Raw genomic sequence first — 16,787 nt, forward strand, 5'->3', positions numbered from 1 at the left:
TCTGTCACATAAACCATGAAATAATGAAAGAAACCACTGTAGTGTTCCTGTGCAAGCACTGACGGGGACAATAAAGCATTGCGGCCCCTAGCATCACCTGGTACGTAAGATTGCTACCGACTATTGAGCCCGTTGTTTCATGCATGAGCGAGGTGTGCAGACTCGTCAAAATAAAAGTAGGGTAGTGACTAGGGTGGCTAGATGTTTTACTGTGGTAGCATTAGAGCATATGCTTAAAGGAAAACCCATCTGTGTCAAAATTAGAAAAAAAAATCACTTTTTTTGCTCATTTATTTAAGGTAAAACTATGTTTAATCGGGAGTGGTGCAAAGTTAGTTTTGTTAATTTGGGTTGATGACAACTTTGAACTCTATGGGTACCTGGAAGGAAGGGTTGTTGGGCGAATTGGTACGACATTGTAAAAAAGAAAAGAGGATTAGAAACAAGGACATGAGAGAGTTCAAGGCGTTGACACAAGCACCCTCTGTCGCCCGAGAATTTTATTGAAAAATCCAGAACACAGAAAAGAAAAGCATAGGTGACCATGTGTTAAGAAGAAAACTGGCCACAATGAGACAGTCATTTAAGGCCATTCTCCAGATAATCAGTTTCAGCTTTTTGCAACACTACCAAAGGCTGCTTAACACATTTATCACCTGCCTTATGTATAAAAAACGCTTCTGCGATTTCACGTGCCGTCCTGTCTAAATTGCACCAGCACCCTGGCACGAGATAGCTGGGGAGTGCAACTGCACGCACGGCAATTGGAAGATGTCTGCCCCATCAGGGAAGCCCCGCGATATATAAAGCGGTTTTTTTAGGCAACGGCCAGTCTGCCCTGTGTAGCACTTTCCACAGGAGAGGGAAGGTGCCACGTTTTTCGTCCTCTTTTTTTTTTTTTTTAACTATGTGGGTACCTGCCGGGGAATAAAAATTCTTTCATTAAATCTGGAACTTTGTAAAATTGGGTTTTGTTAGACCGAATTCTAACTGTATGACGTCATGGGGCCCGTATTGAAGAACTGTTCACAATCCGAAAAATAAGTTGATTGGACAAACCCACACGTATGGATCACCTGCCCAATCGGCACAATGTTTATGCAACCAACCTTAGAAAGGAATACTGGCAAGCTCTTTGAGTGCTCTAAAGTGAATAGCTTTTCTACAACCAGCAGTCTTGTTTCTCAGAAGGTTTTGTGTCACGATGTCATGACTTGAAACATGATCACGCCATTTTGGCATTTATACTGTGCTGGATCCGTGTGGAGGAAGGAATAAACTAGAAGCAAGTATTACATCATGCAACCAGCCTTGGCAAGCGGAACTTGCTACAAAGCCTTTCCCTTCACTTCTTCCCGAGAGTGTTAGCCAAGAATGTGCGTTCTACTGCACTGTCGTAGCTTTGCCCACATGCTCTCCGACATGGCAATCACATGTTGGGCTGATCTGTTCCAGCTTCAACCATGTTTTGCTATGCTCTCACTTAACTTTTGCTTTCTGCTCGTTCCTCAGTCAGAGTGGGTGCCAAATGTTGCAGTATTCTGCTATATTGGCTAGAAATGTAGATCTGCTTAGAGTGACCTAGAATAGTGTTTTCTGTACATCTTTCTATGTAATAGTACACACTAGTTCTGCTACCATGTGACCACATTCCTAGTCATGTCATATATACTGCACGTAAAGCACAAAAACATACGAACAGAGGGAGAACACTGTGTGCATCCTCCTTTGTTCTTCCTCCATTCGAGTTTTTTATGCTTTTTTTCATGTGTTTAGCATTTTGCTTAGACGAGCAACGTGAATTGCTAAAGTTCGGTCCAGATCGAACAAGTTAATGCAGGTAACGTGCTGTCTCGACGGAACGATAATAATTGCTGAAGTGCCATACTAATGGAGTCAAAATTCAGATTCAAAGTCCATGTGCCATTCTGCCATACCAACATATACTTCCACTCCTACGTGCCGAAGACTTCATCCGAATGGAACCACCTTCCTGCCTCCATCGCCAGCAACCCTGATCATGCATCATTCAAGACTGCCATCTCTAACTTGTAACCACTCCTCTCTGTAACGCCGCAAATGGCATTGAGAGTATTTAAATAAATAAATAAATAAATAAATAAATAAAATGTCTGCCGTTCCATCTGGCATTCTTGCTTGCGATAAATTTACCTGCAAAGCATCGTGGTTTATTTGGTTTCTGTAGTGTGCTGCCAGTTAGTGGGGCTTGTGATTATGAGGGCTGGGCTGGCCAAGGTTTGGCTCTCGTGCTAAACTTTTTTTTTAAAGGATTATCACAATGAATTGGTAAATCTTGGCACATGGCAAGGAATGGTGTGCATAGCATTCCGCTAGCACTGAACGAGAAGAACAATTATTGAATGAAGAGTTCAAGCATAATATAAAAAGTGCAACACTTTTTGGTTATAATTACCAGCAACTAATGTAGTTTTCGACAACGCTTTCTTGGGGAGGCGAGAGGGGGGGGTGATGGAGTGGCTGGGGCTTAACAAACTCTCTGTATATTCAGAAAATCGTCAGACTTTTTTTTCTGGTCCTGACAGACCTATGCAATCAAGGTTTCGTTAACTCGGACAACATTTTGGGCACTGCAATGTTCGACACAAAAGAGCAACAGCAGCACTAGAGTGACCTAGAATACTGCAGATTCTAGCACACACTAGCTGTGCTTGTGTAAGATCAAAACAGAGCAATGAGATCTAGGCTGGGTGGCTCAGATTGCCGGGTGTGCTGCAAATCCAGAAGCTCATGCCAATCCCCTTTCGAAGGTTGTACGTTGAGTGGCACTCGAAGAGTTACATATAGTGCCATTTCTGAAAGACAGAGGCTCAGTGTGGGCGCAGATTCATCACATTTGAGGAAAATGTAGCCCGGTTTATGTGTTGGTGCAAATGTCACAGCAGTAGCGTGGCATTAATATGTTTTGTTTGTTCAGACAAAGTATATTGTTGGCAAGGTTTGCAATATTTGCAGCGTAAACCAAACAGTAATAGGCTGTGTGTGCCTCCATTTTGTTAGCCTTTTCTATGCCATGCACATCATAAACATGAATAAACATTCCACTGCATTTTATTACTTATTTAGTGCTTAGAGCACCAAAAAGGCATTAATTGAAGTGAGTGGCCAAATAGTAAAAAATATGCATGGCAATTTCTTTTTTAGCTATATTTCAAACACGCAAAATTTTGGCTCGCTCTTAAAAAAAACTTTATTTCCACTAAAAAAAAATAATACACAGTTTAGTATGCCAAGAATGTCTATTCATAAAATTTATAGCAGCACATCTATTGTTTTGAAAACAGAAGCTCTGCACCTAGCTACTGTCCTTCAAATGTTCACTCTCCTTATTTAACTGTCATCATACTAAACAGAATTAGGTTTGTCTGACATGTTTGATACAGGATTGCTGGTGACTCCAGCAACCCTGTATCCTGCATCAGCAATCCTGTACTCTATTGTCTAGGCCGACTTGGCAGGGGCGGGGCGACCCAGCCAGCTTCAACTGATGGGGGAGTCAAGCTGGACGAACAGTGCATTGAGTGAGGTACACTCAATATGTCACTGCTGTGATCAAAATGAAGCCACTAATTAGGACCGCTAAGACATGCGGCCAAGTGGGGGTGAATGCACATTTGCTTCCCAGCCTCGTTTAACTAATGCCTCTGCATGGTACTGTAAGCAGCTGTAGACTAGTGAGAAGTATAGCTATATCCATTATCTATTTGTAGAGCTTTCCACAGTTGAGACAGTGAAGCTTTCTTTTGTCCTGTTCATAACACCTACAATCTCCAGCTTATGTTGACTACATCGAAATGCTCCCATCGCCACGTTGCCGGCATGTCGGACTGCCCTTCTAAAATCAGTAGCCAAAGGAGTTATAATATGCTCCAATGATGATGCATGCCCATTTCTTTATATATATATATATATATATATATATATATATATATATATATATATATATATATATATATATATATATATATATATATATATATATAATTTCAGTTCAACTAACATTGGCAAAATGTTAAGCTTCCAAGCACTATGTGGGTTCATATTCAATAGTGCTTCTGACGCCACTTCTCCTGAAAATGCTGCGTTAAGGCACCTTCGGACATCATTCGCTCAAGTAAATGGGCAGAAGCCAAAACACTGATGTAAAGAGAACTATCAACTTTCTGGAAAATGCGCTTCTTGGCAGATGCCTCTTTTCATTTTTTTTTCCTCGCGACTGACGCGCCCTCTTTCGCTTGGACTTTCAGGCTTTATCTAGACATCACAGTGGTACACTGGCTGACATTAACACCATAGAATTTTAACATGTATACAGGAGTTTTAGCATGCAACTAGGTTGCAAAAAATTAATGATGAACAGACTTGAGTGTGCTTATTCAGTAGTGCTCAGTGCCACATTAATATATGCATAATTACTGATAATAATGAACCAGATGATCACATTGTCAACACTAAGTGAATGCAAGCAAGGCAGCTGCCATGGCCGCTCACAAATACGTTGGCGAGCATTCAAATTCAAGAGCAGTAAAGACTTATGTTTTTGCTCCGATTGTCAGTGACCATGCACTGGTCTCATTCACTATTGGTTTAATAATTGTTCATCATGTTTGCATAAGAATACTGAACAGGGCTGGTTGGTGCATAGAGAAGTGGAACAAACAATGCAATGACAGGATGTCGTGAAGACGATGGTGCTCTGTCTAGTCTTCAACACATCCTGCTCTTGCACTGTGCTGTCTGTTCTGCTTTGTTATATGATCATGCAGGATCCTGTTACATGGAATGATCCAGCAAAAGACTGCCATATTGCCCTATTGCTCTCTGCACTCTTCTAGAAAAAAATTGAGGAAGTGTTTGGGGATGTGTTTGAAGCACTACTTAGGGCCATAAAATAAGTGAGTTCCTAGAAAAGATTACAAGGGAGATCCCATTCCACTTCGTGATTAAACTGAAAACTTGTGAAGGTCTGACAGATCAGGGATGTCACGCAGGAAAAAACTAGCAGAAAAAAATGCGTAGATTTTTTAAAATCTCCAATGTTCTTTGTGCAGAAAGAAGACTACAAGCTCCAAACCATAGCATGCATGGGCCTATAAACCGTAATTCGAAGCCATCTTAGCTTTCAAAACTTAAGAGTGACATTTATTGGTGAGTGCCCAAATCCAGAATTCCAAGATGGCTCTGAATACTGGTCGTTGCTGTCATGTACTCTGCGGCACGAAGCTCGCACTCTTCTTTTTGTAAAAAGAACTCCAACGTCTTTAAAGGGGTATTCAGACGGGGGAGGAATGCTCGGGGGAGACGGGGGGGGTTGCGGATCACGTGACCACGACGTCACGGATTAGCGAGTGGGCGTGACCCCCCCGCGCCTCCTCGGAGGAGACGGGGACGTTTTCCCCGAAAGGACAAACAATCCCCCGGCGGTGGGGGATGTGGCGGAATTTCTGGCTCTTGTTTGGCCACATTGTTGCACTTGCTCCTGCAGAGAGCGGCAGTGGGTGTCCAGTCTGCAGTTGGGGTCATCTGTAGCTGGGGTCATCGTCGTCAGCAGCTGGTGAAACGGGCGGTACAAGCCACAGGAGTAGTCTGGTAACACTGGTCTCCCCCTCCGTTCGCCCCGTCCGTGTGAGTGGGGGGCATTTGTGGCGACTTCTCCTCGCGAGTTGACGTCACTAGGCTCCGCCTTTACCCCCCGAGCATTTCTCCTCCGTCTGAATACCCCTTAAAGGGATACCGAAAAAAATTTTTGCCACCAAGGTTTCCAGCCAAATTGAAAGATTGGGTGCTGAAATCCATAGACTCAACCTTCATTTCAGACAGAAACTAGAGGAAAAATTTAATGCGTTTTTCACAAACTGCCGTGTCTAGCGGACACGCCGTGAACTATACTCTGTTCCAGAAGTTCCGTGCAGCAGAGCCAAGGCTACACGACCCTCGAGCGCAGGTTGTTGCGAAGCGAGATGTAGTGCCCCATATACGTAGCCCGTTGTTTGTCCTCATGACTTTTGCAAGCGGTCTCGTCGGAAGATTTTTACTTGAAGGCTTCTTTGCGTGTTGTAGCTGTGATTTGTATGACGATTTTGTCGCATTTTCTGTATAAAACAATTTTTGTGGCTCCATGATACTGAAGAAAGAGTTCTTGCTTGTACGTGTTATAACATGCAAATGACGAAAGAAATAACGCTGTTGTGGCTCGTATGTGTTATGTTTTAACTTATAAAGTATACGAAGGAACGGTACGACACTGTCTAAACTTTTACGAGTAGTCCGCACAGCCCGAGCGTCCACAGCGCCGCGGAGGACCCAGTCTTGGGTTGTGATTAGTCCGCGGTGGCAGATTTGGTCACTCCTTAGTCAAAATGGCGGCGCCTGGTTCACCTGTGCGATATCGTGCGATATCACCTGTGCGTTCACCTGTGCGATATCACACGCGCGCTTTTACGGTGCCGAGGAGAATATTTAACCGCTTTCACAATTACAGCTCATCTCACTGCGCAGTTGCACAGTGTCCCGAGACGCTCTTGCCGCTTTCGCTGCAGCGCTCGCCGCTAGCAGACGGCAGGGCGCGGAAGGATACACTTAGATGTGCTCGCCCTCCTGATTGGTTGAGGAGGCCTGTAGCTTCCACAGTGCTGCACGGAACTTCTGGAACAGAGTATACAGGAGGTGATGTTTGGTGACTAATGCACCAGAGACTGGCATGCCAACAATGCCAGCAGTCGCTCGGGTCTCTTAACTGGGGCTCCGACTACAGTTCCTAGAGCCAGTACGGTCAACCACTACAAACTGCACCGGGTGGGGTAAAGCCCCTAAATGGTGGGGCACGTCTCATCGCCTTTGTGGAAGGGGAAGATGTAAAGGAGAGGTGGAGAAAGGGAAGTAGCAGAACAGCAAAACGTGCACCCTGCATCCGCCGCGGTGACTTTGAGGTCACGGCTCCTGCTGGCGTGAAGCCGTCGTGCACTTACAACCCTCCAACAATACAGCCAACTGTTCAAAAATGTGTGAAATAAACTCTGTTTATCGGAACAGTTGCGTCTTCTGCGTAGAATTTCGACGTTTTCATCAGTCTTTCCAATTTTTGTTCGATATCCCTTAAAAAAAACATTGAAAATGCGACCAATTTAGCATTGTGACAGCTTCAGTAAAGTCATGGCACATGGTGCTGCAGTGAAAAAAGCATCAACTCAGACAATAAAGTACCATTTATTGGAAAACTTCATGTATAACGACCACACATGTATCTGCATTTCATGTAGTTGTCAATACTCTTAGTGAATATGTTATGCATTTGCATGATTCTAATCTGATAATGTGGTATACTTCCTATTTACAGCTCTGTACAAAAGAATGCACTTCATTTTGAACACTCACAACAACATAAAATCATGAGAGTGACATATAACATAGACGGGGGGGGGGAAAAAAACCTAACAATGGTAAACTAAAATGGCAGTGGTGTACTCTGTGTAAAATTAAAACTTTGGCAATTTTGAATTTAGACATTTTGCTCTAAATACCCTTTGGCAATATACGTCGTTATGAAATAAAAACAATTTGGGTTCAAAAAAACAGGAACCACTTGTATATATAATTTAAAAATTCTTGTAGGTGTATAACAAATACTCGGGCCTTAAATAAAAACAAAAATGGCTCATTCAGTAACAAGAGATGAACTGACCAGGGAGCAACACTACTTCATGCTACAATGAAAACTAAACGACTGCATAGCATACCCACATGCTGCATCGCTCGCCCATCAGACTGGTCGCATCTGGCCAATGCAGCACCCATTGCTGCACCCGTTGCTGAAGTGACAGAACTAAGCCCCACAATGCCATTCTCACTGCAATGGTTGCTCCTTAATCAAGATAACCAAGGCCACTGTCACAAAGTGATGCTGGTATATTAACAGTTTTTATAACTTATGTTGAAGATGTTCTCTGTACAAGATGAACAATGTCAAGGACTGTCGCTGTCTTACAGGAAAGATAAGATTCATAAATTTTTTTTTATCATGAAATAGAACAGCGCTATGCCAATATTTACACCTTGGAGGCATTGTAGTTTCTTGGAAGTCATCTAGCAAAAAGCAGAATAAACTTCTCTGTAAAGTGGTACAGCTAAGTGCCATTCACTGAGCTGAGTTCCTTGGAAGAGCACATCATGTCAAGTACGGTTTTGCATTGCTGTGTTTCAATGCTTGCAGAGTGAAATCTTGGAGGACTCTGAGCCTGTACTTTGAATTACAGTTGTTTGGCTCGTGGGAACTGCACAATCTGCTCAGATGTACCTGTTGCATGACTTTTCATGCAACAAAACTTGCATTCTTCTGCCATCATTGCTTAATGTGCATCATTAACGTCGTTGAGAGATCACCCTGCCCTGAATGCTTTTCATGACAAGTGCTTCGCAAATGTGCAGTCTGGCAGATAAATGCATGCACATGCACATACACACACTAATACACTACTAGGCAAGACAACAGCTGCAACAATAGCACAAATAACAAAACTGAGCCACTGCAGACACTTGTAAAGAGTTGCTTAAGAACTAAAGGCAACGCCAATCTTTGCAGCAAACGTCGTAAGGAAAACATGATGAGCATAAAAAGATGCAGAGGTTAAGAATGCACTCTGTCAAAGTGTCAGCCTTTCTTATGTGACTGGAACATCACTTAACGATGGCGGCATATACACGAGAGAGCCAAGCAATATACATCCGTAACTTGCTGATGAACTCTCAAGCAGCAGACTATATGAAAAATGGTAACAGCTGCAAATGACATTTTAAAATGTACCTTGAGAATTGCACTTGGCATTCATGCTTGTTAACACTTGAGGTGCGAAATATTAATTCGACATGAACATTTATAAATTATGGTAGTCTGATGCCCATATGTTAGATGTATCCAGTAATGTCAAACACTGTGCTTAACAAGCTTGAATGCCAAGTTACCGCCAAAGAAACTGGTAGGCTGCTGTTCGAATCCCTTGCCCCTGACTTACTAGCAGGGCTGTTTATGAAATCATGGCATGCTTAAATGAATGGATAGATGGTGATAAGGATGAAAAAAAGTAAAAGCAATGCCCTCATCCCTCTCAACATCTGTGAGTCTAAGTGCCAGCATAGAATGCCCTAGAAGACTTCTTGTGTGCCAACCATGTACCTTTAAACAAGGGCAATAAAGATGGCCTCAGTCAAACACCTTTTGTCACTGTAGATTTTGTCATGACAAAAAGGTTGTAGTTACTACTTTTAATGGCTGTTCATATGGCATACTAAGGAATGGTACCAACAACTTAATCGATTATGTTTGGCAGAACCACAGCACATAATAAATGAGCTGCACAGTATTGTGCAGATTAAAAGTTATTCCTTTGATTAGTGCTTCATATGGTGAAACAAAGTGACCTTGATTACTCTGGATTGTTACATTCGCACTAATAATGTGCAGCGTGAGAATGCTTGCTCAGATAGTAGCCTGCAAAAGGAAGAGTTCTCTTCTGCCTCACTGCAGCATAGGGAGTCACTTGATTCTTTGAGGAACAAACTTTGTAGCTGAGGAAGGAGCTTGGTCTGGTCTGGAAAAGTGAATTGGACCACTATCGCACCTAAACAGTGAGTCATTTTATCAACTGTCTTAACCAAGAGGCTAGCAGGTAGTGCTGCAAGGCTTAATTGAATTAACCAACAATTTGAACTGCTGGGTGCTTGAAAGAATCAAACTGATCAAAAGATTTTTGTTTATGAGTAAAGTCTGCTAATAGTTTTACACAAAGCAAGCCTACTCTTAGGCACTGAACTATTTTTTTTGTCTTTGAGCTCATTGGATGCACATCACAGAATGGTTTGCAGTAAAAAGCAATGGCATGGATACCAGGAAAAAAGATGCAACACACAACTGGACTATAAACTGAACACTGAATAATCAGTCTGCCACATAAATATACCAGATGAAACAGCACAAAAGAGGCAGTGCAAATTCCTTTTGTTGTGCCAATGATCTATATCACATGGTGGTGCACTGATGCATGACTGTTCACTATCACATATGGCTAAGGTCTAAAATTTTGAGCATTGGCACCTCAGATTTTTTCTTAAAATATCGATGTAATGGAAATTATTAAAAAACACAATATTAGTGTGACAAGCAGGATTAAACACTGCCTCTTCTGTACTGTCCTGCTATATTATTCAGTTGCTAGTCCAATGCTGTGTTGTGTGTCTTTTTTCTTGGTGTCCATCTCAGTATTTTCTGCTGAAAATCCTCTTTTTTTAAATTATTAAATGGTGTTCAACCTAAATGATTAATTCATGCTCTTCAGTGCCCCAAAGCAACAAAGGTGTTATGAGAAATGCTATAGTGCAAGTTCTGGGAATAATTTTGACCATGTGAGGTTATTTACTGTGCACTGTAAGCTCAGTACACAAGTGCCTTTCATCGGCCTAAAAACTAATGAAATTTATTGCAAAAGTGGTTTACACCAGTGAAAATGGCTCTTTACCTAATACTAGATCCTGCATATCACGTGCTTCAATAAATAATTTTAAAAGCTAGAGGAGCGCATTTATATTTGCTTGTTTTTAACAACATTCGATGTTCTTTAGTGCAGAAAATGGTTTGTTTCCACTGTTTCCTATACATGGACAGCTCAACACATGAGCTTGGTTCGTGACAGCATTCCCAATGTCCTAGCTTTAGCTGCATGAAAATACCTGATCTCAAGAGTTTAAAGTTTGTTAAAGGGACCTGTGGCACTTTTCCAAGTAATCATCGAATGACCTCACTATCTTACTCTATTGCCTCGCAAATCAATTGTCACAAAAATTTTTCGAATCCGTCGAGTTCCTTTCGTTTCAATGAGTGCGCTGACAGCTGACAGGGGGAGACGACAAAGGGGCAAGAAGCTACGTCAGTACACATCGTGACCATGAGCACTTTTTTTTTTCTTTAAATGCATCGGCTCATATTTAGCATAATCGCGAGCATGTTGGAGTGTAATTCAAGCACTATAGACCGTGCTGCAGGTACGTAGCACCCCATGGTGGCTGCGGTAACTATGCAGCACAAAAAATGCTGAGATCAGCCAATGGCCATGTCTTTCCACCTGTGACATAGTCGGTCGGGCCAGTCTATCATGGTATTCGGTGAGAGAAGTGTGAGGGACCTCTAGCTGTGTGAAACATGATTGTAAATTCCTTACCGCGTGCAGTGCTAGAAAAATTTGGAGGACGCTTGAACTTCGCCTTTAAGAGCAGAGCGCGATAGCGTAATCAGGCCCCGTTTGCATCGTCTTCTGAATCGCTAGCCTGCTTCGCTTCTCAGTGGACACCGTGCCGCAAGAAAAGGAACGTCTGTGTGCATAGCATTGGCCGTTTCAAACTATCCTGGAATGCGTACTGCAAGTACAGTTATGAAGGGCCCACTACACCATTATTCTTCCTTCTACGAATTGTCAAAGCACCCACTAGGTGTCCATAAAACAACATGTGCACTTGCACAGCAGCACACTTGGTTGATGCTGCTGCTGATAATGATGATTAGTTATGCCTGCACGCTTTGCAATTGGTGGATCTTTCAATCAACCACTCGTTCTGCAATTCACATGTTTTAACACCTGGTCGATTCTACGCTTCTGCAATCTGATATTACACACGTTAAGGAGGTTTCTCGCACTAAATGACATTTGTATGGGGTTTTTACCGAAACAGTTTCAAGCACGGGCGTGGCTCTGCTTGCCACGTGAAGTCGTGGGTTCGATTCTCACTCGAACAGAAGATTTTTATGATTTATTTATTTGCTTCTATTTCGAATTTTCACTCACGGACAGCGCTGATTTTTCGCTCACAACCAACGACGCCGATACTGGCACTGGAATTTCTGCGAAACAAGCTCCTTAATACTATTGCATTAATATTTGGCTCGCATGTTCATGATAGCTTCAACTACCGATCGGCAGCATTTCCTCACCATGCTCGAACCGTGTTGCAGGGCCCCTTTAAGGAGATGGTAACTGTGCCTACTTTGTTAGCAATGCAACCTTGTCACGTCAGGCAGCAAAAATGTTGAGAATGTTTTTATGTGCCTTCTGCTTGCCTCGCAGCCGTCACATGCTGGCACCACTTGTCTCCTCCTCGCCCGCTACACACAAAGTGGACACCCCAAAGCTGAACTATGTGAACTTTTGGGCAAGCTACTGTATTTCTGTCTACCTTCTGTACAGTGAGCATGAAGGGGGCACTTGGAACTGGCTGCATGGCAACAAGAGCACAGGAAAATAAGCCTTCTCAGATCTGCAGCTAACAAGAAATGAAAAGGATCAAGCTTGGGAAAGGAAAGCAGTTCATAATACTGCAGGACAACGTCATAATGTTAAACTTTAAAAGCTCCTCTGTGAGGCCTGAAATACAGATGATAGACACTGCGAAAGCAAATGCTATGAAAAATATGTATAAGACACTGGCTTCAGTATGGCATTACAAACAACATCGAGACCTCTTCCAAGGTGCAATACGGAATTAAATTACGAAAATGTGGGCCATACATACGAAAACAAAGGCTTGCTTTTGCAAGTAAACTTTCATCAATTATATCAAATAGATGTGAAAGTATGTGCTTTTTTTGCAGCTAATCCAACAATAAAAACCTTCGGACTTCTGTATCTATTTAGACAATCAGTCATGATAAAGCATAAAAACAACTTCACTTCCAGTTCGTAATGAAAACTCATTTAAAACTTTTGACCAGAAACGACCTTCAGCAAAGAGAAAAACAAATATATGTGCTAGCCTGTTAAAGACTTAACGTTATGAAGGAAAATATCAGATTGGCAAATACCTTCCTGTAGAGGTCAGTGGAAGAAATTAAATTATGAAGATATTTTCCATGAAGATAAAGAGATGACAATTGGAAAAGCAAGCACACTTCAGCTTATATATTAAGCCACTTACCCTTCTGCCTGTATTCCTCACTTCTTGATACTACCTGAATGCTTTTTGTTATCCTATTCATATTTAGTAAGATTATGACATACAATATTTCTGAATAATCACTCATTCTCAATATGTTGCATTGCGTAAAATATTAAGTTTTGCTCCACCTGTCACACACACACGTGGCCTATTAGCAGACTTTCACTCATAGACAGCACTAAGCGTACTGGTGGACAATAGTACGGATCTATAGCCCATTCACATATGTACCACCATCTACAATATACCAAAGTATCGAGGATGAAGAGGTGAGAAGCAGCACTAGCGCCAAAGTTTTTTGTGACACTGAGTTCAATCAGAGTGTGCAGAACAATTATTACAATGATAGTAGGTTATATACTGCATGTGCTTTTCCTAGACAAGGACAGCCATGCGGCCTACAAATATTTCTAATGTGTTTTAGTTTTCTTTCTATGAGATGTCACTATTAGTGCTGCCAACTAATGACTGATGTTCTGCTATTTTGTAAATAGCAGTACATATAACATGGGCAGTCAAACTTTCTGATAATCACATTTCTTTACCTCCCTGCTCCCACTGCCTTTTTTCCTCGGCTGTATAGAAATAAATATTCATGGGAATTCAATTTGATAATCAAAAATAGTACTTTTTCCATTCCCTGCATTTGATATGATTTAAAATCTTTCATATTAGTAGCCTCTAAAGTAGAATTCATCCTGCAGTAAAAATCAAGGCCAAAAAATACCAGTTTGCAGCACCTGCATTTCATCTGTCCCAGGCAAGCAGACACAGAACCTGTAAGCATGTTGTGGGGAGCTGGCCTCATCACTCGGTAGCCAGCAGTACAAACGCCATTTACACGAGTGAAAAACAAGTTGCAAAGACGAGTGCATTGTGCTGCCCAAGAACGCTGAGAAACTGCACAGCAGTAGCTCCTCACATCATGCACACATTTCTGCGACTGACTATACCTTTGTTTGAGACTTATGTTGTGTGAATTCTCGGCTGGCACACTAGAAGCTTCCCAGTGCACTCCTGTCTGGGCCAAACTAGAAACACTTCTGGTATGGGTTGATGGCAAAAAATGAGGGCAGGGGCACATGGGGTCCCTCCCAGGACTGTGCCTGGTCAGCTGGCCGCAGCGCCGACGTAGGGAACCCATCCTCATCCAACCTTTCAGAGGAGAGTTTGGCTTTTTTCTTAGATGGCCGTTCTCCATTAGCCTTCTCCAGCTTGCGAACCTCCATCTTTTTCTCCCACTCTTCCTCGCCATGGTTCCTGAAGTTAAGGTTCTTGTGCTGATAAAAGACAAGGCTGATGCGGGTGGGGTTCTTGCGGTCGGGCCGTCGGAGCGCAGTGGTAGCGTGGAGCTCATGCTTAGCACACTCAAATAATACCGACCCATGTGTAAGGGCAATGGCCACACCACCAATTTCTGGATCCTGGAACACAGCTTCGTTGTCTGAGTCAACTTCATAGATGCCTTCCTCCTCAGCCTTGGGTATGTCTACCCTAGGGAGGCCCTCGTGACTAGCTGGGCGAGGTGCAAGCCGTGGAGGGCCAACTGGTTGGCTTCTCTGAGCATCCTCCATGACAGAACGAAATGTCTGCAAGTGCCGCTCAAAGCCATTTGGTGCAGTCTGCGCTGGCATGAAGGTGTTCTTGAAGGGCGGAAGCACACTGGAACGCTCCTGCATGCAACGGCTTTGCGGCGGTGGTGTCGCAAGACCTGCAGGCAGGCGTGTTGGACCTGCAACAGGGGGTGTCTGCATGCCATAGTCTTTTGGCGGTGTGACTGCTGCTGGGAAGCACTGACCACGAGGTGCATAATACGGGCCTTGGAAGCCTGCACTGTAGTCACGGTCGGAGGCCCACGCTGCTGCGTCCATGTAGGGCGCTTGGGGAAAGGGGGCACCCTGACTGTGGCTCCTTGCGGCTCCGTAGGGTGGATCAACGGGCATGCCAAAGCTGCCAGCCATGTAGTATGGGGACCGCATGTGAAGTGGCGAGTCCATTCGCACAGGGTTCAGTTCAGTCAGCCTCGGTGTGCTTGGCGGCGTCATAGGAGTCACTGGAGGACTGGGATGAGGTGGAAATGTTTCATGAGGTGAAGGTAGGAAGCTGCCACTTCTGGAAAAGCCAGGTGCACCGTAACCAGCATTTCGAGTGATGTGTGGAGATACCGCCTGCGGGACATACGATGGTGGAAGCATAACACCCTGGGACGGAGTCTGGGAGATGGGGCTGAATGTGGCGCTTAGAGACTGATGATGGTAAGATGGCATGGAAGCACTTCTATCCACAAATGGCGAGTAGACAGCGTGGCCTCCACTGGGACGGCCCAATTCGAGGTTCTGCAGGTGGTGGTTGGAAACCGAAGCCAAGTTCTGCAGGTGGTCGATGCTGTGGCCTTCCACAGGGGGGCCATCCTGCCCACTGTGTGGCAAGTAGCTTGGATAGTGGTACCTGTCAACCATCCTGTACTTATAATAGTTCATAGCCAAATGATGATCCTCAGGAGGAGTGTCCGGAATGGTAGTCATCATGGGGCTCTGGGGGATGGTACAAAGACCTGCCATCTTTTGTGTTCCTTGCTGTGAGTAATTTCCCGTAAAGTAAGGGTTCCCATAGGCAAGATCTTGTTGGGGCTGAAGATATGGCTGATTAAATGGACTGGAATCCTTTGTATGATGTGTTCTTTCAGAAGTATGAGGTGACAAGATTTGAGGCATACCTGAGGTTTTATTTAATACTTGGCCTCCTTTGTCCAGAGTACTCTGAATGCAGGCTTCGCTGGAATTTTCCTTTTTGACCACCACTTTCATGTCATCTTTGCCTGGACAAGGAACATGAGATTCAGCACAAGGAGAATTTGGTTTCTGCAGAGAGAAACTGCCTTCTGGCGCTGATGTATCATACTGGCAAGACATGGGTGGCAAAAATTCATTTTTCACTTTGTACCCTGGGGCACATGTACCATAGGACTTGGCGGTAGGAGGCTCACTAGTAGTAGAATGAAAACTAGACTGCTGCTGAGATCGAAAGGGGCCCATGGGAATCTCAAGCCTGGGGTTCCCAAGCTCCGATTCATGCTTCACTTGAGGCACACCTGATTTGTACTTCTCTTCGAAAGGAGATCTGTGGTAGGATGGTGCTTCAAAATTGGGACTGAAGACTGGTGATGGCATTGTCTGTGATGCATACCCTTCATCTGTCTGTGCCTGAAAAGATGTGCCGGAGAACTTTTACTTCTACAATGCTATGAATGAACATTGACCCAACATAATAAAATACAGATTATTTGTATAACTTACTTACACAACGAAATGAAAAAATCGTAAACGGGGGGTGGGTGCTCAAGCCGACATTTCGACAAGTGGACTTGTCGAAAGGTCGGCTCATCGAGCACCCACCCCGTTTCCAATTTTTTCATCGCAAGCTTCCACCTTCCCCTTCCTGCCATTTTCTGGATTTACACAATGAAAAAAATATTAAAAGACACCCATACGGGACTACTCAGATGCCCTTTCCTGCGGTTCTTGCTCAGCCTGCTGATGGATGGCTTCTATACTTCTTCCATAAGCAAAAAAGACTGCAGACTAATGCACAAAACACCACAGATTGAATGTGCCTGAGGCACAGTAAAGATTAAAGCTACCAAGTACAGTAGAACCTCACTGACACATATGTTACTACATATTAATGTTTTCCCAACTCTAATGCTCTCAAACACTGGTCCCATTTACTTCCCTACGGTCATGTCTATTACAATTTCGTTTTTTTATTTTCTT

At 43.4% G+C, this 16,787-nt stretch overlaps 1 protein-coding gene across 6 annotated transcripts in view; it reads right to left on the reverse strand.

The window, feature by feature from the left end:
• Positions 1–7,226: 7,226 nt before the first annotated feature.
• The window catches only part of LOC119396304 (methylcytosine dioxygenase TET3), a 196,919-nt gene continuing 187,358 nt past the window's right edge, over positions 7,227–16,787 (reverse strand). For all 6 annotated transcript variants that reach the window (XM_049415909.1, XM_037663481.2, XM_037663464.2 and 3 more), the window contains one exon: positions 7,227–16,217. In XM_049415909.1, the coding sequence (XP_049271866.1) occupies positions 14,046–16,217 (2,172 nt within the window). In that variant the 3' untranslated portion in view covers positions 7,227–14,045. The remainder of the gene's footprint in view (positions 16,218–16,787) is intronic.

The sequence above is a fragment of the Rhipicephalus sanguineus genome, chromosome 1, assembly GCF_013339695.2.
Source record: "Rhipicephalus sanguineus isolate Rsan-2018 chromosome 1, BIME_Rsan_1.4, whole genome shotgun sequence".
NCBI lineage: Eukaryota > Metazoa > Arthropoda > Arachnida > Ixodida > Ixodidae > Rhipicephalus > Rhipicephalus sanguineus.